The sequence below is a fragment of the Halichoerus grypus genome, chromosome 8, assembly GCF_964656455.1.
Source record: "Halichoerus grypus chromosome 8, mHalGry1.hap1.1, whole genome shotgun sequence".
Classification (NCBI taxonomy): domain Eukaryota; kingdom Metazoa; phylum Chordata; class Mammalia; order Carnivora; family Phocidae; genus Halichoerus; species Halichoerus grypus.
The window spans coordinates 136552918-136574939 of NC_135719.1; the positions used below are offsets into that span (position 1 = coordinate 136552918).

General features: G+C 39.1%; 1 protein-coding gene across 12 annotated transcripts in view; it reads right to left on the reverse strand.

Annotated features, from left to right (window-relative positions):
* The window catches only part of GALC (galactosylceramidase), a 60265-nt gene extending 38593 nt beyond the window's left edge, over positions 1–21672 (reverse strand). For 4 of the 12 annotated variants that reach the window (XR_004921492.2, XR_013440801.1, XR_013440800.1 and 1 more), the window contains exons 1-7: positions 21418–21672; positions 13404–13472; positions 13109–13172; positions 11423–11536; positions 9333–9472; positions 7207–7245; positions 4055–4185 (exon numbers count right to left, since the gene is read on the reverse strand). Coding sequence is in view for 8 of the 12 variants with exons in the window: in XM_078054064.1 (XP_077910190.1) it covers positions 4055–4185; positions 7207–7245; positions 9333–9472; positions 11423–11536; positions 13109–13172; positions 13404–13472; positions 21418–21612 (752 nt within the window). In the remaining 4 variants the exon portion in view is untranslated. Of the gene's footprint in view, positions 1–4054; positions 4186–7206; positions 7246–9332; positions 9473–11422; positions 11537–13108; positions 13173–13403; positions 13473–18829; positions 18849–20906; positions 21333–21417 lie in introns of those variants that run through there. The other 8 variants (XM_078054064.1, XM_036106034.2, XM_078054066.1 and 5 more) reach the window with 8 other exon arrangements.
* Between the last annotated feature and the right edge of the window lie 350 nt (positions 21673–22022).

Below are 22022 nucleotides of genomic sequence, written 5' to 3' on the forward strand. Positions count from 1 at the left end.
GAGCAAAGAAAAATCACATAGCAAGATTTTGTATTGGTATATACATAGTGTAAATAATTAAATAACAAGACAATATAGAATAGAGTATATCATTATATCATTAAGTATATATGGTTTCAATTATATCATTAAGTATAAATGAGTTTAAACCAAGCATTAAAATATGAAGATTTTTAGAGCAGCTAAAAAAGCAGTATCTAAATCTATGCTTTATGCAAGCAACACACATAAAACAAAATGACCTCAGGAGGTAAAGAATGAAAGTATGGGCAAAGATAGTTCAGGCAATTATAAATGAAAAGAAAGCAGAGATCTCCTTCTTAGTCACAGGCAAAGCAAAATTCATACCAAGAAGCATAATGAGGCAACGAATGACATTTTCTTTCTTTTTTTTCACGGATTTTTGTCATCTCTACACCCAACGTGGGGCTCAAACTCATGACCCCAAGATCAAGAGTCACATGTTCTTCCTCCTGAGCCAGCCAGACACCCCAAAGAATGACATTTTCTAATGTCAACAGTTACAAAGATAAGAAGATAAGACATTAATACCTGCAACATAACACAGAGCAACTTTCAAAAGCATAAACTGCATGAAACTGAAACCCACTAGTGAGAGGAAACTAACACTCTGAGTAACCCTAGATAGTTCAAGTGAACAAAATAATTAGGATACAGAATACCTAAACGATGCAATCACTAAGGTAGATAATACACACTCAACCCTTATATCCTGATAGAAAAATATATCCTAATATAATAAGACAAAAAGAAACTCCTGGTAAAGCTTTTGAAAAAAAATTTTTAAATACATTCGGCATTAAATGACCACAGTGAGATGAAATGAGAAAATAAAAGAGCTAAAGCAGTGCTCAAAGGAGTATTTGCAGCATTAGATGCCCACATCAATAAAGATACAATGAATTAATATCCAACTTCTTCATGAAGACACAGCAAAACCCATACCTTCATTTAAATATTTTTTCCTGGCCAAATATATTCAAAATCAATACAACTTTGTTTTCCCCCAAGACTTGAGCTATTTATGAAAGTTTTAACTATAAAGGCAAAAAATTATATTCTAATTTCAATGTATGAAGTATTTAAATACATCTTACTTTTCTTGCCAAAAATAAATAAATAAATATAAGCCTAAATCTAACCTAATCATGTCTCTGTCAATTTCCAACAAGAAACAGGACAGATGGGCAGGTTAAACCAAACTGCAAGGATGAAACTATAAAATCCCAGACTGTGAGACACTTTACAGGACAAACAATCCAGTTTCTTTGACAAATGAAAGGGAATAAAAAGATGGGGCAGCGGGGCACCTGGGTGCCTCAGTTGGTTAAGTGTCTACCTTCAGCTCAGGTCATGATCCCAGGGCCCTGGGATCAAGCCCCACATTGGGCTCCCTGTGCTTCTCCCTCTCCTTCTGCCTGCCACTCCCCCTGCTCGTACTCTCTCAATCTATCAAATAAATAAATAAAATCTTAAAAAAAAAAGAAAAAAAGATGGGGCAGGAATCAGAAGAGACTTAAATATCAATCAATCACAATGTATGAATTTCAATTGGATCCAGATTCAATTAAAACTATAAAATAACAGTAACAAATATTTGATAATATTTACATTTTTAGATGTAGTAATGGTATTGTTTACAATAAAAAGAAAAAGAATTCTTTTTTTTTTAAAGATTTTATTTATTTATTTGAGAAAGAGAGAATGAGAGACAGAGAGCACAAGAGGGAAGAGGGTCAGAGGGAGAAGCAGACTCCCCACTGAGCAGCGAGCCTGATGCGGGACTCGATCCCAGGACTCCAGGATCACGACCTGAGCCGAAGGCAGTTGCTTAACCAGCTGAGCCACCCAAGCGCCCCAAGAAAAAGAATTCTTATCTTTAAAGATGCATGGTAAAATTTTTATGGAAGAAATAACGTCATGTATGGAATCTGCCTCAGAATAATGTGGAAGGAGGAAGAGAAACTATCAGCAGAAAGAGCTAGGGGTCCCCGGAAAAAGAAAGAAAAGACAAGCTTTCCTGACATGAGAAAAGTCATCTTGGGCCCCCAGCCATCTTACCATCTCTGCCTGACTGGCACTACTTGCCCAAAGCACATTTCTTGCAGAATTTCCTGAGATACGTTGAAATTGCAGAACAGTAGATCCCAGTAGATAACAATTTTAAGGGAACCAAAGAATGTAAGCACAAACAGCCACTGTCAAGCCAGGAGATAACCTAATCATCATCACGGACAACAAATCAGTGGTAAATCTTGCAGTGCTGGTTCAAAAATAAAGACTGACCTGACGCACATTCTTGAGCTATCTTTGCGGGATCTGAACCGTTTTGAGCACTCAGATACCAGGAACTGATGATGCTGACCCTCATGACTTGGACTCTGTCACTTTAAGATGATTTCTGCCCCTGTTCCACGCTGAATGCCTCACTGCGCAAGCCCCTTCGCCTAAAATTTCCCCAGTTCATTGTTCGAGGAGACCCCGCCTTGGGAAACGTTCCCGTTGTTCTCCTTTGCTTGTTGCAAGTAAAACCCTTCCTTTTCTTATTCTTTGGCTTCGTTGTGTCTTTTGGCTCCACATGCACCAAGAGGCAAACCCAGTTTCAGGTAACAGAATGGACAAGTATGTGGATAGAGAACTGGCCATGGGGTCATAGTTATCAAGGCTGAGTGACAGGAACATGGATAGTCATATTATTCTGCCTACTTCGTGTATATTCAAGATGCTTCATTTAAAAGAAAAAGGCACACGTAGATCAAGTAGTCTTCACACTGAATAAAGAACACATTCCACATATATGTGCATTCTATTTTTCAAATGTTTGTATATGTTATCACAATAGACAAACTTCAAATTCACTTTAAAAAATACTGCTAGGTGAGGGGTAGAAGAAGGGGGAATTGGGGGAAGGTGGTCAAAAGGCACAAAATTCCAGTTATAAGATAAATAAGTACTAGGGATGTAATGTACACCACGATGACTATAATTAACACTGTGTGTTAGTAAAGTTGTTAAGTAAGTAGATCCTAAGAGCTCTCATCATAAGGAGAAATTATTTTTCCTTCTGACTGTATCTATAGGAGATGGTGGATGTTAACTAATCATGGTAATTATCTCACATATATGTAAATCAAATCATCATGCCATATACCTTAAACTTATACCGTGATGGATATCAATTATTTCTCAATAAAACTGGAAAAAATTTAAAAAGACAGAATAAAAAAAATTACTGGAACTCAAGAAAGCCAAGGCCCAGAGGACTGACTGGCAGAGCTGGACTAAAGAGCAGGGTCAAAGCCAGCCTGCTAAGGAAACATGACAAGAGCCATGGTCAGTGATCAGCCATGCCATTTACATAAGTGTTCATTCATGGAAGAACTCCCAACCACAGGAAGTCTGCCTCTTGTAATTTCTAAAATTTAAATACTACTCTGTCCCTTAATTGAAACAAAGCCATGTGTCATTACTCCAAACATTAGCACAGTTTTTGAAAAGTACCAATACATTTCATTGTCATAGAAAGATCCAAAGTACAGCTGAACCTTGAACAATGTGCCAACCCCCCCAACCATGTGCATCTGAAAATCCAAATATAAGCTTGGACTCCCCAAAAACTTAACTACTAATAGCCTGTTGACCAGAAGACCAATAACATAAACAGTAGGTTAACACATATTTTGTATGTTCTATGTATTATATACTGTATTCTTATAATAAAGGAAGCTAAAGAAAAGAAAATGTTATTAAGAAAATCACAAGGAAGAGAAAATACATTTAAAGTATCGTAAAAATTCCACACACGAGTGGACTGGCTCAGTTCATACCTGTGCTATTCAAGGGTCAACTGCACATACATTTCAAAGAGAAAGGAATGAAACATCAGTTACATGTGCTTTAGTTAAGTAAATACAAGAAAGCCCCCTCTGAAAATGTAATCAAGTCGGAAGGAAAAGCAAAAACAAAGGTACAGTCAAGTTTCGAAAGCTAGCAATCAGAAACTGTTAAGCTTTCAAAGCAAAACTTTCCTTACCCTATAACATCAATCACCTCCAAGAGCTCAGAGTCGAGCAACATAGAAGCAGAAATGGGCTCCCAGAGATTGTCACTCGCTATGATTTTCACTCGATCGAGACCCTGATAGTTCAGCATTCTTCTTAACACCTTTTGGAGAGATAAACAGAATGCAGGGAAGTTTACAAATAAGTTTTCAGCTGTTGAATTACAACCACAATAGCTGAAGTATCTTTGAAAATCAGCATCCTGGAAAATAGTATTAATATTATTTCTCAATAGAAATGTGCCTCCTATGGAAAACATAAAGCATTATCATTAAGATAACCTACTTCATGGGAATGTAAAAAGAAAAAAAAAACCAAGAGGTAAAAATGCTTTAGAGGGATTCTCCCTCTGACCTTAATGGAATCAACAACAGACTCACAATAGTAAAAAAAAAAATTAAATAAACCACCACCATAGCTGCAGATCATTAGTTTAAAAGAAAAAGGAAACCAGAGTCTAATGTTTACAATGCTTCCTTCAAATGAAATGAGCACAACTAGAGAGGCACATGAATAATCACAAGGAAAAACATAAGCTGTGAAACGTCAAATCTGGGTGGATAAAAATGTTCCCCACCTTCATTATTGGGACCCTGTCATGAAGCCGCCCCCAACTGCAGGGTCACACAGAACACATGCACGAACCTGGCTTCCACTCTAGGCTCTTGCTGCGCTCATCAGCCCTGTGCTCACAGAAGCCACAACTTTCCACGAACAACCCTGTGCTTCCATCTTATACTAGCTCCACTGCTCCACCTCCCATGGCCCCACAACACCCTCTCCACCACGTTCTCACCACTTCACTGATAATGCCTGCAGCCTGGACATGACCCTGACTTACACGGACCTGGCTGCAAGCCACCCCATCAAACCCCACAGCTACAGATTAAAGTATATGTTGTATATGCCGGTCCCCTAGCGATCACAGAGGCCTACGCGAGGCTCAGAGTCCTCACTTGTCTACTCTGTCTTTCACCCTTGTTCTTCCCCCAAATCCCTTTACTCTCAGTCATCATTTCTTGGCAGTGTCCTGCCCCTGCCCTAGCAACCAGGGGAGTTCCTATCACCCCACCTTGACGATTCCAACCACATGTCACCTTCTCTAATAGCATTCCCTAATCCACCCAGGCAGAAGTGTCATGTCCACTCTATACCTTCTGACAACCCTGCACGGGCATTATTCTGTTAGAGAAATTATGACTGACATTTTCATTGTCCATCCGGGACTCTATAGCTCTCAAATGTGAACTCCTTTTGGGCAGCAACAGTATTTTGTGTCCTTGTCTTCTAAGCATGCATGGAATGCCTGACAACCCCCGTGTTGAGTCAATGCTTGCTGATGGAATAAATGAATAAATAAATGAAAGAAATTTAGTGGGTATTACCTGCTTAAAAACATAAGACACTTAAAGAAATTTTTTTAAAAACCGAAACACAAAATCTAACATAAAACTATGTTTTTTTGGAGGAAACACAAGACAAATAGAACTGGAAAGTAAACCATAGACTTCCTCCACCTGAAAAGTTAATCTGCCATGAGTTTCCCAGCGACAGAGGAGTTATTATTCTCAGTTTTTCCTTTCCTGAAAAACAGCAATAATAGTAATTACCTAATAAGGGAGTAAGTAAGAATGAAATGGAGATAAGTAACTAGGAAAAGCAACCCCAAAAAACACACTTGGCAAATGTTAGTTGCTACCTATTTGCTAATGCTAAGCGAAATAAGTCAATCAGAGAAAGACATGTATCATATGATCTCACTGATATGAGGAATTCTTAATCTCAGGAAACAAACTGAGGGTTGCTGGAGTGGTGGGGGGTGGGAGGGATGGGGTGGCTGGGTGATAGACATTGGGGAGGGTATGTGCTATGGTGAGCGCTGTGAATTGTGTAAGACTGATGAATCACAGATCTGTACCTCTGAAACAAATAATACATTATATGTTAAAAAAAGAAGATAGCAGGAAGGGAAAAATGAAGGGGGGGAAATTGGAGGGGGAGACGAACCATGAGAGACTATGCACTCTGAGAAACAAACTGAGGGTGCTAGGGGGGAGGGGGGCGGGGGGATGGGTTAGCCTGGTGATGGGTATTAAGGAGGGCACGTTCTGCATGGAGCACTGGGTGTTATACGCAAACAATGAATCAGGGAACACTACATCAAAAACTAATAATGTAATGTACGGTGATTAACATAACATAATAAAATTAAATTAAAAAAAAAAAAGAAACATATAGAACATTCTAATGTAATAGGCATTCCAAAGAAAATAACAGTGAGACTATATATGAGAAATTTTGATTTAAAATGTGGAACTGTATAAAATTTCTGGCCAGAAGAGACTCCATTTCCAAGCTCCATTTTCCTTTCCAACAGATGAACTCTTGACCTGGGCCAGAAGTGGCAAGAGTCTTACAGGCAATTTTCATAACATTTCAACAGAACAACTGGCATTCAGACCATATGAGGATAGTAAAGTTAATTAATACATTCCAGGGACAATTTTGTTTGTGATAGCACCAATAAAATAATCAATGAGAGAGTTATCAGAAATGGCTCAACTAATTTGGTCAGCCCCAAATTAGCAGTGTTTTCTTTTCTCTTCTTTATCTACTTCATGGAATTACCTCTTCCTTCTTTGCCATAAAAACTCCTTGCCCTCCCCACCGGAGCAGGACACTTTTTTGGTTACTCCAGAATCTGTGCTCCCTGAGTTGCAATTATGACACCCCAAATAAAGGTCTTTGTTCTTTTTTAGGTTTGCCTCCTTTTCTCATCTGACAATGAAAAAAAAAAAAAAGCTACATTTCTTTAAGTCCTAAAAGCCTAACATGATGCAGTTGTTTTTATAATGATTACCATAATTCCACAAATAATGAATTTCAAAATAAGAAAATTCGACACAAGTCTTCAGACAAAGGAAATTTGTGGTTCACAAGGAATTACCTATGCTTTAATCAGGAATTTAAATATGATTAAGCTTTTGCTTGAATTTTATGTCACAACTAGCAAACAAATATCTGTACTGTAAAAAACAGTGTTCCTACTACTAATTTCCATGGAACCATAAGGGAATCATTTACTAATAACTTTAAGATAAAAAGATTTTCAAGTCATACAGACCTTGATATAATTGATGTCAAATGACCTCTCATTCCAAATCTGCAAAACAGAAAGTCAAACAGTCTGAATTGAAAGTTAAAGGTCAGAAAGTAGACATTCCCATTAAGATGCCACTGTTCTCATCATCTTTCATATCATCTAAAAAGCAATGTTTCTTACTTTATGAAATGTCCTGTTCTTAAATTTAGAGTTATTTAGAAGACAACATAACTTTTTAAAATTAAAATATTATCTTTTAAAACCTTGAATATTTGGCGGGTATTTTTAGTCACTTATTCCAGTGATTTCTTTTTTTTTTAATTTTATTTTTATTTATTTTAGAGAAAGAGAGGGCAAGCAGAGGAAGAGGGGGAGGGAGAGAATCTCAAGCAGACTCCCCGCTGAGCATGGAGCCTGATATGGGGCTCAATCCCAGGACCCTGAGATCACGACGTGAGCTGAAATCAAGAGTCGGATGCTTAACTGACTGAGCCACCCAGGCGCCCCATTCCACGGATTTCTAAAACTGGAATATCCATTCAATCATTCAACAAACATTGACAATGTAATGTGTGCCAGAACTCTATTAGGCACTGGAGACCTAGCAGACATGGGGAGTGTTGTAATAATTCTTACAAGATCTTACCAGCACACCTAAAGCCAAGTATTAATAAGTACACTGTAGAAGTAATTTTTTTTAGCCCACATGATGTGCTGCATTACAAAGGCAAATTCTTAATGAGGATAGATAAGAGGAAGATGCACAGCTCTCATTGGTTTAGAATCAGGGGGGATGAGGTTTTAGAATTGAAAGAGAATTTCCATGACATTTATTTTGCAGCTAAGAAAACTGTTAATAACTGAGATGGCCTAGAGTCTAGGCGCTATAATTCATTTTACTCTTGTGATACAGGAAAGTACTTCTTACCAAAGAAGCTCCTCACCAAAGCCTGTGAGTTTAAAAGAGATGTGAATTACCCGTTCTTTACCAGAAACATTTTCTAAGTGTGACTTCACCATAATAAAATGCTATTTAGATCCAAACCTACATTTAGTTTCACTACAGGTTAAAAATACCCTGACATTTGAAAGTTCTCAAATACAAACTAATTTTCAATTATAATTTGGAGAAAGATAACAAAAAACAAGTATATTCTTGCTTCTGGCTCCCTACAGCCCTTGGCCCATCCTCATGTCCTCTCTCCTCCTGTGATATTACAGTTTATCTGTCCCAGTTTCTATGTCTCTCACTAACTTCCTTAAGGGCTTATTCATCTTGGTATCCCTAGAACATAACAGTCACAGTGCCTGCAACATAGTAGGAGCTCAATACTTGCTTGCCAATTGCATGAACACTTTTAAAATCAGTTTTGACAGATGGCATATTAATAAGCAAACATGTACAGAAACCACCATGTGTATGTGCGAGGCTCTGTGAGGTACGATGCCTTCGGCCTGCCAACAGACCAATTGGAAAGACATTATTTTTACATTTTTTCAGTCATTAAAAGGTGTTAAATAACAGTTTAAGATAAGGGTAGGCAGATTTTAGCCAGCCTGCCAAATCCAGCCCACCCACCATTTGTATTTTTTATAACCTGAGAGCTAGAAATGGTTTTTACAGTTTTAAACGGTTACATTTTAAATGGCTATATAATTACCTACATAATATCCTTAATACTGCCTTTTGACCCACAAAACCTAAAATATTTACACTCTGACACACTAAGAAAAAGTTTGCCAACCCCTGGTTTAGGACAATAGAAGATTCACAGAGCAAAATGAGATTAATCATTAAACTGTCTGGTAAATATAGTATTCTTACATGACTAGAGAAACTAGGGAAAGCTTTTAAGAAGGAGAATGTGAGCTGGGTGATACCAAAATCAAAATTAAAAAAAAAAAGAAAAAAAAAGGTAGTTCAGAGAAGGTATTATACACTTAGTTTTCAAAAGGGGTTAGAATTTAGATGGGCAAAGAGGAGGAATAAAAGGTCACGTGTAGTTAATTTGTTATCAGATGCCAATAGAACAAATCAGTCTCATGACACAAAATGGTTAGTCAACAAAATGCCACAGAATCAAATTACTTTAAGAAATTACAAATAAATGTCCAAAAGTTAATCAAGTTTTAAATATATTACTAACCCCAATATAATCAATATCCAAATCATGATAATGCTTGGCGCCCACAATCCAGGTCATGACATAATAGGCAGTCAGCTGAAGATTCACATAAGGCCAGTTGAAACCTTTTCCCAGCCATCCAGGGAACGACCACGGCAAGGCTGCAGAAAGGAAAAGGTAAAGGTGGAGTGGGTATACCCATGCTGGCACCATTAGAAACAGGGCGAAAGAAGCCAAGAAGAACACAGGCTAAGCAAAAAGCCAATACAGATCTTCCTAAAGATTATATACTGTGCACAAATTCTCAAAATCCCTTCCAGTTTATGAACTCAGCAACTACTTACTGATCCCTAGAATCAGCTTCCATAATTCCAAATGCTCTTTCAAGAAAAAGAAATAAAAACACTCTTTCAAAGATCCTAACCAATAGAAAGAAATGTAACATACAATTTAACTTAACATGCCCACCACCTGCTATAGGGATATTTAATATTCAATTTCTTTCCTCTGAAGTCAAATCAAAGAATTCTGAAAGGCTTATGCCTAATCATTCCTACAGGTTAAGTATAATACAAATTCCTCATTCACTAGTACAACTTCTTAAAACTTAAGGTTCCTTAAAATACTAATTAGTCAGATAATCAAATTCAGCAAAACTAGTTTGTCATCATATCAGTATAAATGCCAACGACTCAAGAGGAAAATATTTCTTTGTGGTATGATTTAGATCAAATAACCCACATCCTTCCAGCACCTTAATTACTGGTTTCAAGTAAGAAAATTAGAATAGTAGAGAAGCACTAATTACAATTCTAAATCCTAATTCTGTTATTAATATATCAAAATAAGCTCAACAGTTAAGTTCCTCAACTGTTAATATATATCACCAATCTAGTTCACCACTGAAAAAAATCAAAATGAACAAAAGAACAAAATGTTTATTTTTCTAAGCTCAGGAGGAATGCCTCATTGTGTATCCCATAAGAAATGTGACATTAAAATACTGGAACATTTTAGAACAATGAAATGCCAAATACATTCTAAAGGCCCAGCATGTGTAAGTCTTTGTTAGAACATGGTTCAGCGTGCCAGATTTTCTACATTTAAATGAGAACTGACCTTGAAAGCAGCCCAATGGGTGAGTATGCGCTGAAGTCAATGATGCTTTTTCTTTTTTTTACTGCTCCAAACATTTCTGGAATCTCTTGCAAAAGACCATTTTGAAAGAACACACTAACTCCTCATTTTTTTTAATTTAGAAAAACTTACGCTTGTCCTTTAATTTGATTGTTGAAAATGATTTTTAAAATAACCTGAAATCAAGCCTATAAAATGGATCTCACTGGTCTCACACAGGCTGGATGTGGAAGCCTGTTTCAAAATACCAAATTCATCTCAAATGATGACTTGCATCACGGGGTATGTTTGCAATATCTTACAGGTCTCTGCATCGCTATATGGGAACTGTAAAATGAATACAGTAGTCCTATTTGAGAAATCCAATGATCCTGCTGCTAGAACGTAAGCTCCACAAGGGTGGGAAGCGGGGGCTGGATTGCTCGGTATCTCCAATGCCTAGAACAGTGACCACCACGTTGCTGAGGTTCAAAACAAACTTTTATGTGTACCTCTTTTAGAAATGGGGTCTACTACTGCATGTAATGCATAATTTTACAAATAGTTGGTATATACTACTGCACCTAATATATAATTTTCTAGAGAGTATTGTTGCCCTTTTACAAATTTTGGTAAGAAATTTTGTTGAAGATAAGAGTTTAGCAATCACAAAAACAACCAGAATGAAATTAGGTTTTATACCTGATTTTACCATTTACTAATTACCTGGCCTTAAGTCAGTGGTATAACCTAAGTCTCTACTGCTTCTGTAAAATGGGAAGAGTAATGCCTCACTCCAGAGGTATTACATATAAAGAGCAGAAATAATATCTAAGGGCAAAGAAAGGATCAAGCCTGGCACATGCTTTGCTGCTAGTAGGATAATGGTAGTATCAACATTATTAGTATTTCAGTATTAATAGTGACTCCACATACAGAATTCAGAATTTGAAAGTTAAACAGACTGCAAAAGCATGGCAAACTTCACTTCTTACCCATGAGTATAATATTAGGGTTCCGCTTCTTAGCTTCCTTCATTAACCACCACTCATATCCTCGGAAATAATTCTCATCTAACGCATAGTGCATGTGGGAGGGCTCGGTACCATCTGCATGGGAGAGAGCAAAAGAGAAAGGAAACCACTTCAGGGTGTTTAATGGTGTTTCATAGGGCCACTCTCCCGTATACATACACACATTTCAGAGAAGACATTTTCTGGTTCCAATCCTAATGTGGGACAAATAAGAATGATCTTATATAACTTGAGGATGGATGATCAAAGCGTATTATTTCATGTTTTTTCATTACTCTAAGTATCATAAAGGTCTTGAAAAACAAAACCACATCTTTCTATTATAAGCAGCGTTGAGAGAAGTGTTATCAATTCACGTAATTGAAAAGTCCTAGGACTACATTCTCCCAGGCTTTGGTCTGGTCTTTCTGGGGTTTTCAAAACCCCACATTCAACACATGAGTTCAGATCACCTCAACTTCTGGCTTCTCAATCCTAGATGCGAATCTCCGGGCTCCTAAGCCCCATTCTCATACCCCAGGCCTTGAGCCTATAACATGCCCTGTTACACCAAGACAACAGAGCTTTGAGAGAAAAAAGGAAAGAGTATACATCTGCATACCGCTCTATAAGAAAATTCTATCCTAACCTCCATGGTGTGACAAGGTAGGTAGCTGCTATCAGTCCTCATATGTTACCACATTTCACAAACATCTGCCCATGTTAAGAAGGGCCTCACAAGGAGAGGGGTCTTGCCCTTTTCTTCTTAAAGATAAACATCGGATTCACAAGAACTACCCACTCCTGTATCTCTACCTCTAATTTCACTTCAGCAAATGTAGATGGCCAACCATTACCAATTCTGCATAAAAGGAGTGGACAATAAAATACATGTCCTATTATGGTAGCTTGGAGGAAGTTTGTGTTACAGAGGTTTCTTTTGTTTTTGATTTTCATTCTTTTTTCTTTCAATATTAATTAGACACTAATATGACCACACAGACATATCTCTTTAACAAAAATTACTCCCAAGTCACCAACAGGAACACGCGTATACAGACGATACTATAAAGTTCACTATGATGGAATCTGGCCTGTAAATAATAAGCTGCATTATCACTGAGAGAATTTTCTTCTTCCTGTACATTAATTGACTACATGGACTACACAAAGCCAATCAAAAGGGTGATAATGAAGATTGAAAATTTAATGGTTAAAAATAATTTTGTTTTTAAAAGAGAAAAAAGCTGTACCTCTAAAATACTGATGACTTATATGTTTGCCACATGATTTTATTTAAAGCTATTAACATTATAACATTTTACATGTTTTCCACATTAAGAGTTTTATTTTTTGAACTTCTCAATAAAAATTTCAAACTGTCTCTATGCTCTTAGTGAATATAGTTTTTTTAAAAACTGTGGGTTTGTTTACTACTGATTAATCCAACTATATAAGCAATCTAAAGTCCAAATGCTATTTTTATGAGAAAAAATGAGTATTTTGATATATTTTTAATAGAATAAAAAAGGAACAATAAGAAATAATCTATAAGCAATAATCAACATCAAAAATGTTCATATCACTTATATTCTGATTCACAGCCCCTAAGTTTAAGTATAGACTAAAACGTTGAAGGAAATCAATCCCATTTCCCAAATCTCCTACCTGTTGTCTGCCCATCACCACCTATTTCGACTTTTAGAATATGCAAAGAGGCACCGAAGTTTGGCTGGGGAAGGAAGTAGGAGTATTAACACTGTGATTCACTGCATGAAGGGCAAAGCACATTAAGACAATTACAGATGAGAAAACCAATTTCAAATAAATAGCAACTTATTCCAAAAGCAATTTGCCATTCTTATTTAAAGCTAAAATTGTGAAGGCGATCAATTCTACCGCTAAAATTCACCATAGCTTCAAAAAAACCACAGATGCCATTAAGTAATTATTTTCTCATTACCTTAAAGAGATAATCCAATATTTGAGAACGATAGGGCTCTGGATAATTTACTAGAAGTCGGGAGGTTGCCTAAAAAAAAAAAGTTCAAAAGTATGAATAAATCAAATCCAATCACGAACATGTTTTCATAGTGCTGATGCACGCCACCCGGCAGGCCCATGTGGAAAGTCATTTCCCAGGTTATTTGTTTACCTACCTATATTTTACCTATCTTTGGGCAAATAGGGCTGTTGTTTATCCAATAGCTAAAATTCGGGTTTTAAGCCACAGCAGTTTTCTCTTCTACTGAAATGAGGGTTGGCTGGGAGGTAAGCTAACAAAGTCTATTGATGAGCACCATGATTACAGACTTGTCTTGGGGACCTTAACTCAGAGAGTGGTTATTAGAAGAAATGAAACTTATGTTCTCTATCTTAAGACCATTTGTCAACTACAACATTGGGGGGCCAGGATGGAAAGGATAAATATCAGGTAATTTTCTCCTTCAACATCTTGCAAGAAATTATTACAAGCAGCAATGCTGAAAGGAATCACTACTCCCCCCCTTCTTTACTAGAGATTTATAAGTGCTGTTACTATTAGGAATGACCATACAATGATCCCCAGGCCAAACTGTACTAAGGAAACCTCACACAAGACTGGCATCAGAATGCATGGAAAGAGAGAGGTGGAGGGTGCAGAGACCAACACTTGATCACAACTAACCCATGGCCGATGACTGCTTCAACAAAGAAATCACAAAACCAACAGTGGACCAATAATGTATCTTCTGGGGAGCAATATACACAAGGGGAATAAAAGAAATAGGTTTTAACATGAAACAGTGGCATGCCCCTAGGCTTGGAAGCCAGACAGGCCTTAGGTTCAAAAAACTGACACCAAGGGCAAGATACTTGACTTTTATGGGGCTCAGTGTTCTGTTTCATACTCTCATTTATGCTTCCACTGACGTTCTAGTAGCACGCTTATATCTATCTCCCTCATACCCACAGTCTTCCCAGCCCCTGCCACTGAGACACAGACCCATGGAGCTACCCTCTCATCCCTTCAAGTTCAACACATCACCAATCAAACGTGGCACTTTTTCCTAAGTCTGTTCTTTCTCCTTTACTTGTTATCTTAGTAAAGGACAACATCTGCCTAAACCATAAATTTAGGGTTACCCTTTCACCAATTCCCATCCATCTTTAGTCATCAAGACCTCCTTAGTATCTCTCAAATCCATCCCCTCACTTCAACCCTACTTCCTTCATCCAGGCCCCCCTCAATCGTTAGAATAGCCTAAATGGTCTCAGGGCCTCCCGTCTGCCTCCCTATATTCTATTCTCCACACTACTTGCCACATTAATCTTCCCAAAACACAACCATGAAAGTACTCTGTTTAAACCTGCCAAGACCTCCCCTCTGCCAAGAGCTTTCAGGATAAAGTTCAAATTGCTCAAATCTCTTTAACTATTTGGATCCTAACTCTGACACTTTACCCAGTACCACTCTCGCGCCTTCTATCTTGATATATCTAACTACTTTTTCTATTTCTTCTGTCTGGAATGCATTCCACGCCCTTGTTTGGCCAACTTCAATGCATCCTCTTCAGGGAAGGACCCCTTCCTCTCCGCCCACTGGTTTGATGTAGGTAGTAGTAGTTTGATGTAGTCCTGTGGACTCCTCTGCTTCGGGTCTACATCTCTACTGTAACTCTTCTAACCCTGCACCCTCCTCATTGCCATACTTCTCTGACTCACCTCTGAGTTCCTTGAGGACAGGGACTATGTCTTACTCAAGTTCATGTCCCCATTTATTCTCTTATTTAGTAAATATTTAATATCTTTTATGGTATTGTTTGTTCCACTGGCACAGGCAACATAATATAGGACGCTTTGAGTCAGAAGGAGCCTACATCCTGATTGCAACATTTACAAGCTATGTGACCAAGGGCAATCTGTTGTAAAGCAGGTTATCTTACTCCTTAGAACTCCTTCAGCTGTTCTAAGGCTAAAATAAGATGTATGTAAAGGACATAGCGCAGTAACTGGCACACAGTAAGCTCTCAATAAATGACAGGCATTATACAAATTGTTTTTAAAAACACAGTCACTGTTCTCGAAGAGCTTACAGACTGGCGGAGGCTCAAATATTAAAGTAGGCACTCCTTAAGTGAATGAACACTGTATATACACAATAACCCATCCTTGATCAAAGGGAAACAATTCTTTTGACCCTGAATTATGTCATTAGAACAGTGTGTTTGGCTGTTTGGGGGTTATTTTGCGTCTATGCAATCCTATCCTTAACACAGAAAGTGCCAACTTTAAGCAAACACACCACATCACCATGCTATTGCAAGCCTATGTCATTCTCAGTACAAAAGCATTAGTCAATGGCAATAGTTCCGAGTAGTATAGCCAAATGTTGAAATGCACCATCAAGGAATAACAAATTACAGTCACATTCCCTGGAAAAGGCCTGGGGCTGTTTCCAACCAGCCCAGGAAGAAGCCTTAGCACAAGAGGGGACACACAGTAAGTTATCAATAAATGGCAGATATTTTATACCCAAATACATTTTTCATGTAACTTCCTCCCTCCTAATCAATGAAACAGGATGATATTAACCAAAATAATCATGTGCCAGATGCCACCCTGAGCACTTTACATCTAACCTCATGATGCTCCCACCAGGTTTCAAGGTCTCCCCAGAAAAGAAACTGAGACACTGGGAGGTTAAGTAACCTGTCCGTGGCTGGACAGTGAATGGCAGGGCCCAGAATGGACCCCTGACAATCTGCTCTTAAACCCACATTCTTAACTACTGCCCCATACTGCCTTCCCTATCAGACTGGAAGACCAAGTGAGACCTGCTATAAACTGTGCCACGTACCAGGGACTCCACATAGAAATCTAAAGTGATGGGCAAAGGTAGTGTTGCAACCATTTTCCTTCGATTAATATTAAGCTTCTAAGATGAGACACGCACTATACACAGGGACACTATCGTATAGATAAGAGTATCTTATCTTACTCTTATCTACTCTTATTTATCTACTCTGAGTTATGCAATATTCTCATTTTAATACTCTTAAACTGAGTTAATAAATATAAATAACGAAGACTTCCATTTTTCAGCAAGCTCAAATACTGGATTTAATGCCACAAGTAAAGATACTAGGACAAATGGGTCCTCATTTCATGAAATATTGGCTATTGTAGGTTTAAACCACAAAAATGAAAAGAAGAATGACTGTAGTAAAAAACACACACATTGACCCATTAGTCCAGGTGACTCTGAAATATGCTCCAGCACCTATGAGGAAGGTTGCAACATCAGAAAATAAAAACATAAAAATCAAGAAGAATAAGTTGGGTTAAGGAAAAGGTTTGTCTGTCCCCACTCCAACACCCGCCTACCCCCCCCCACATACACACACACACAAAGTTGGAGAGATCAGCTAAAGACCAGGTCATCCATTCTAGTGTAAGCCACAATGATTGGGGTTTTTCTTTTTGTAATGCAAATGTCTGACTTAAGCTTTGATTGTCAAGGCATCCACTTTTCAACAATAATTATGTTTTATGGTATGTGTACTTAAAACGTTACCCAAATCTTTTTGGTAACTTGAAACCTTAGAGTTTCGCCAAGTTCAATGATGGAAATTCATTAAATATATAGATCATTGCTAAATATTAAATATTGAAACATTACTGAACCACAGGTTTATCTACTTTTGGTTTCCTGTAACAGAGAAGCTAGATGTCTGGATCTGTTGGTAAACATGTCCTGTGCTATATTGAAAAACTTACTATGCACGTATTGCATGGAGCACTGGGTGTTATACACAAACAATTAATCATGGAACACTACATCAAAAGCTAATGATGTAATTATGGTGATTAACATAACATAATAAAAATTAATTAATTTAAAGAGGCATATGCCTCTAGAAATTATGAAATGTATTCATAAATTTGTCAATATAGAGAATGCTAGTGAACAGCTCACTAGTGAACAACTAGTGAGTGCTAGTGAACAACTGCTTACTCACTAGTTTTCACTAGAAATTAAGGTTTCTAAGAGTCAAGAATTCTAACAATATATGTAATTAAAAGTACAAGAAATAAGAGAAACAACCTAGGCAAGGGAAACAGGATGTAGTTTAGCTATGGTATAAGGTATGGATATGCATTTTTGTTAAGGCAAATGAAAGTAATTTTGTCCTAAAGTAGACAAACTAAATGGATATAGAAAGTAGGAGAAAGAAAGAAAAAAAGAGAGGGAGTGGGAATTTTATCTTGTGTAGACAAGCTGGCTAAAAATGAAGTAATTTATTGTATTTCTTAAATAAGCTTTAATAAATAGTGTACTTCTAAAAACTAAAGCTTAATTTTATTTTATCTGCTAAAAGGATAGTTTTCTTGGATTACTGGTCTGTTCTTGATAAGACTGTGCAAGGTTTTTATTTACCTTTTAAGTAATCTGCCTAGGAAATAAAGATTCTGTATTTTACCAAAATAACTTCCAGTATCTCAAGTTGTCTTTTATCATGTCTTTGATTACTTCAGAAAACAAGTCCTCTCTATTTAAAGAGCTAAAGATCTTTTTTTTTTTTTTTAATAAACTATGTAGCTTTCTGTATTTGCCTATGAAGTCTTTAGCTGTAATTTTGGTGAAAGTTTTTTAAATGGATAACTAGTATTTCAGAGCAATCTATGATCCAGTGTAATCAAGGGTTTCAAAATCTTTTGATATTTCTGACAAATTTCCCAGAATCAAATTCTAAATGAAGCCTTTTTAAACCTTGAACTAACTTTGGGATTTTCCATGGGATCCCTGGAACATCTCAAATGATTTGTTCCTTCTCCTTATTAAAAGAGAGATGTTAAACTAATTAGGCTTATTTGATATGTTAAACTACATGGAAAGCATTATCAAATAAGTAATGAGAAACCCTCTTTAGATTAAATTTGTATGGATATGTGTGGCTGATATAAATGTTCCAGAAATCATATGAAATTCCTAGACATCTGCTATGTCCTGATATGATGCTGTCACTTATAATTCTAGTTATTATCGTAAAATGTTATATGTCACAGAAATAACCAAAGTTCCTTGCCAACTGCATTGTAATGAACTCCCATAGGTATTTAACGTGGCTATTTTTAAGCCTTTAAGTGTTCCCAGCAGCCTTACCAGGTGAATAATGGAGACCACTTATTGTGAGGCCCAAAAATATCAGGGTATTTGGGGGACCTTGAGAAGAGAGGCATTCACTCAAATCTACAGGTATTATAGGTGAAGTATGAAGGCAAGTCCTTGGCTTGACTACCCAGCCCTGAGAGACTTTTAGAGTCCAATCTGAGATTCCTTATGAAAAAAAAATCCAGCAAAGCACACTTAGAAAAGCCTGGGTGGCTCAGTCATTAAGCGTCTACCTTCAGCTCAGGTCATGATCCCAGGGTCCTGTGATCGAGCCCCGCATCGGGTTTCCTGCTCAGTGGGGAGTCTGCTTCTCCCTCTCCCACTCCCCCTGCTTGTGTTCCCTCTCTCACTGTTTCTCTCTCTGTCAAATAAATAAATAAAATCTTTAAAAAAAAAAAAAAAGAAAGAAAAGCCTATTTGATCAGACCTACTTCATGAGATGGCCAAAGATGTTTAAGTATTTCACAGTATTACCCAAATCTTTGAACACATTCCTGAGTCCTAGGATCACTGACCTGGTTTCATGTCCCTTTAAGCTTGGGACAATGGCTACGGACTAGATTGCAGACTACTGTCTGTATAATTATTATAGAAGTGCTATATAGTCCTACTTAGATGTGTACTTTCTGGGTTACAACATGCCCTATCCCTGACTTTTAACCTATCAGGTATCCAGGGTCACCACTGACGAATGCCTCAGCATCAAGCTGGACTGTAGTATAAACCCTGACAGTTTTTTTTTCTTTTTTGTAATGCAAGTGCCTGAGGGTATCCTCTTCAAAGAGGCATCCACTTCAAAGATGGCTGTTTCAAAGAATCACACTGCCGATCTAGATAAAGAGCCAGGCTCCCCCAGCTGGGACCCCAGCCTTCTTTGTTTTAAAGACCTTGGTTGATTTCAGTAACTGACCACAGAGGCTGCTTGATTTTTCTCTTCCTGCACTTTAAACACCCCCTCTTAAGTTTTAAATTCACCAATGAGTGAGCCCACAATAAAAGCAGGACAGAACACTCAAGTTCCAGTGCTCTCTCTCTCTCTTCCCCTCTCCTCCCCCCGGCCCCCCACAACCTTACTGAGTGGTCCCAAGTGTGCCATGTGCTTGCCAGGATCTGTGAATTATAAACCTTTTTTTTTAAGTTTCTTGATGGTTATTGCTGAGAACATCTTATAATCATAATAAGAACCATAAGGGCCAGTCCAGCCACAACACCGGCTATCAGTAGGCTGAGATCAGCACAAAACATCCATTCAGCAAGCAAGCAGTCAAGCTAGTTCTGAAATGCATCTGAATATACAAGCTCCATCTGACTCAACCCAACAAACAACCCATTTAAGAGTTAGGCCTTAACATCAAATAAAATTAACTCTAGTTGTGATTTGGGGTAAAATGGAAGGGAATAACACAAAGACAGGAAAAAGGTTACAGAGGGCATGTGATAGAAGCAAGTAAATTTTGTTAGAGCCAAGAAGAATCATGCTACTAAACCAAGCTCCCAGGCCTAGAGGCCACATGACAGCATGACCAGGAAATTCAGACAATTACCAGCTGTGCCCATACAATTTTACACAAAGCTGGAATGGCCCTCCTGTCTCCCTTCACGTAAATCTTAAGGGATGTCCAGGAAAATGAACTCATTCATCCCAACTGTCACAGCCAAGAGAGGACTAAGGCATGCCAGTTAAATGCAGTTAGTATTCTGGATGGGATCCTGGAACAGAAAATGGGCATTAGGTAACTACTAAGGAAATATGAAGTATGGATTTTCATAAGTTATCAGTACTGATTGCGACAAATGTACCATACCAATGTAGGATGCTGATAACAGAAAAATGGCTGCAGGGTGTATGAGAACTCTGTATTCTCTTGGAAACTCCTCTGTATATCTAAAACTATTCTAAAATTAAGTTTACTTAAAAGAAAAAGGTCTCTCACTACACAGTATGAGAATCAATTGGTGTACTTGGTAAAATGCAGATTCTCAGGCCCCAATCCAGAACTACAGTCAGAATGGGGAGTGCATTTAAACAAGCATACCAGGTGATTCTTACACACCCTAAAGGTGGCGAACCACCTTGGATGTTGATCCAATGTTTCCCCCTCCCTGTACACAAAAATAGCCACCAAAGAGTCACAGAGGCACTGACCTTTCCGGTGGGCAACTCACCCCACCTTGGGCCTTGATGACTCCCAAGAAACACAGCCCCCCAACAGTAAACAACCTAGACTACCAGTTAATACTAGCATAGCCTGCCATTAAAAACAAACAACTAAAAAAAAAAACAAAAACAGTCCCAGCCTGACCTCTTACCTTCCTACAGAGGCCTTGAGGCACCTGTCGCACCTCCAAACAAAACGTATTGTGCACTGGCCCCTCTGAAGTTAGCCAATCGCACCCTACACTTGTGGTCCAGGGCTTCCGACTCCCCGACCCTCAGTGGGGCATCCCCTTGGGAAGAGAGATGCTCCCCGGCTCCCTGACCATTTCTGGAGCGACCCTCAGGAATGCCCTCTCTGCGGCAAAGAGAGCCCAGGCTCCGTCGCCCGGGATGAGAGTACGAGCCCCAGCCTTGTCACTATCTACACCTGTCACTTATTCGGTGGACCTCCGCATCCTCCTCTTTTAAAACTAATTGCCTCTATATGTTCATCTAAACGAGCAAGAGCCGCTTCCAACCCTGTAGGAGCACAGACCCCTGGCCCAGAAGCGCCCGCCGCGAGCAGAGTCGGGACCGGCGAGCGTCGAAACGCGGGGCTGCGTCGCGGGGGCTTGTGGGGCGCCCCCCTGGCCACGCCCGCGCATCCCACCGCCCGCTGCTCACCCCGCCGCCGCTGATCGCGCCGATGCCATCGAACTCCCGGCCCAGCCCGTCGGAGTCGTCCAGCACGTACGCGCCGCCGGGCACCAGCAGCGCGCACAGCAGTAGGGGCACCGCGGTGCGGCCCGCCGAACCTGCGGCGGCCGTCATGGCTTTCACTCGGCGTTGCCGGGAAGCCTGGAGTAGGCGCTCGGCCATTGTGTGGGTCACATGATTCCCGCGCCCAGGGAGGCGGGTCCGGCCGCCGCCATGATGGGGAAGGGCAGAAGGCCGCTGACGCCGAAGCCGCCATCTTGAGTGAGGGCCACAGGTCGCCTACGCAGCCGCAGTAGTGTTGTGGAGTAGCCGAGCGAGCCTTTTCTGGTTGTGACCTTGTTGGGGTGGGGCCTTCAAGTGTACTCAGTTCCCTGCTTCTCTTCCGGCCTCATCTGCTGGAGCACGTTAGCGCAGGGGATGTCCAAGACCGCCTAGGGAACTCACCGTCTGAGGACGCATCTACCACGTGTGGGTCTGTGGCAAAGCAAGAAAAAATACCCGACTCGCAGCCCCTAACTAGGTCCCAGTTCAGGTGTGGCCCTGCTTGAGTCACTTAGTTTTCTGAGCCTGAG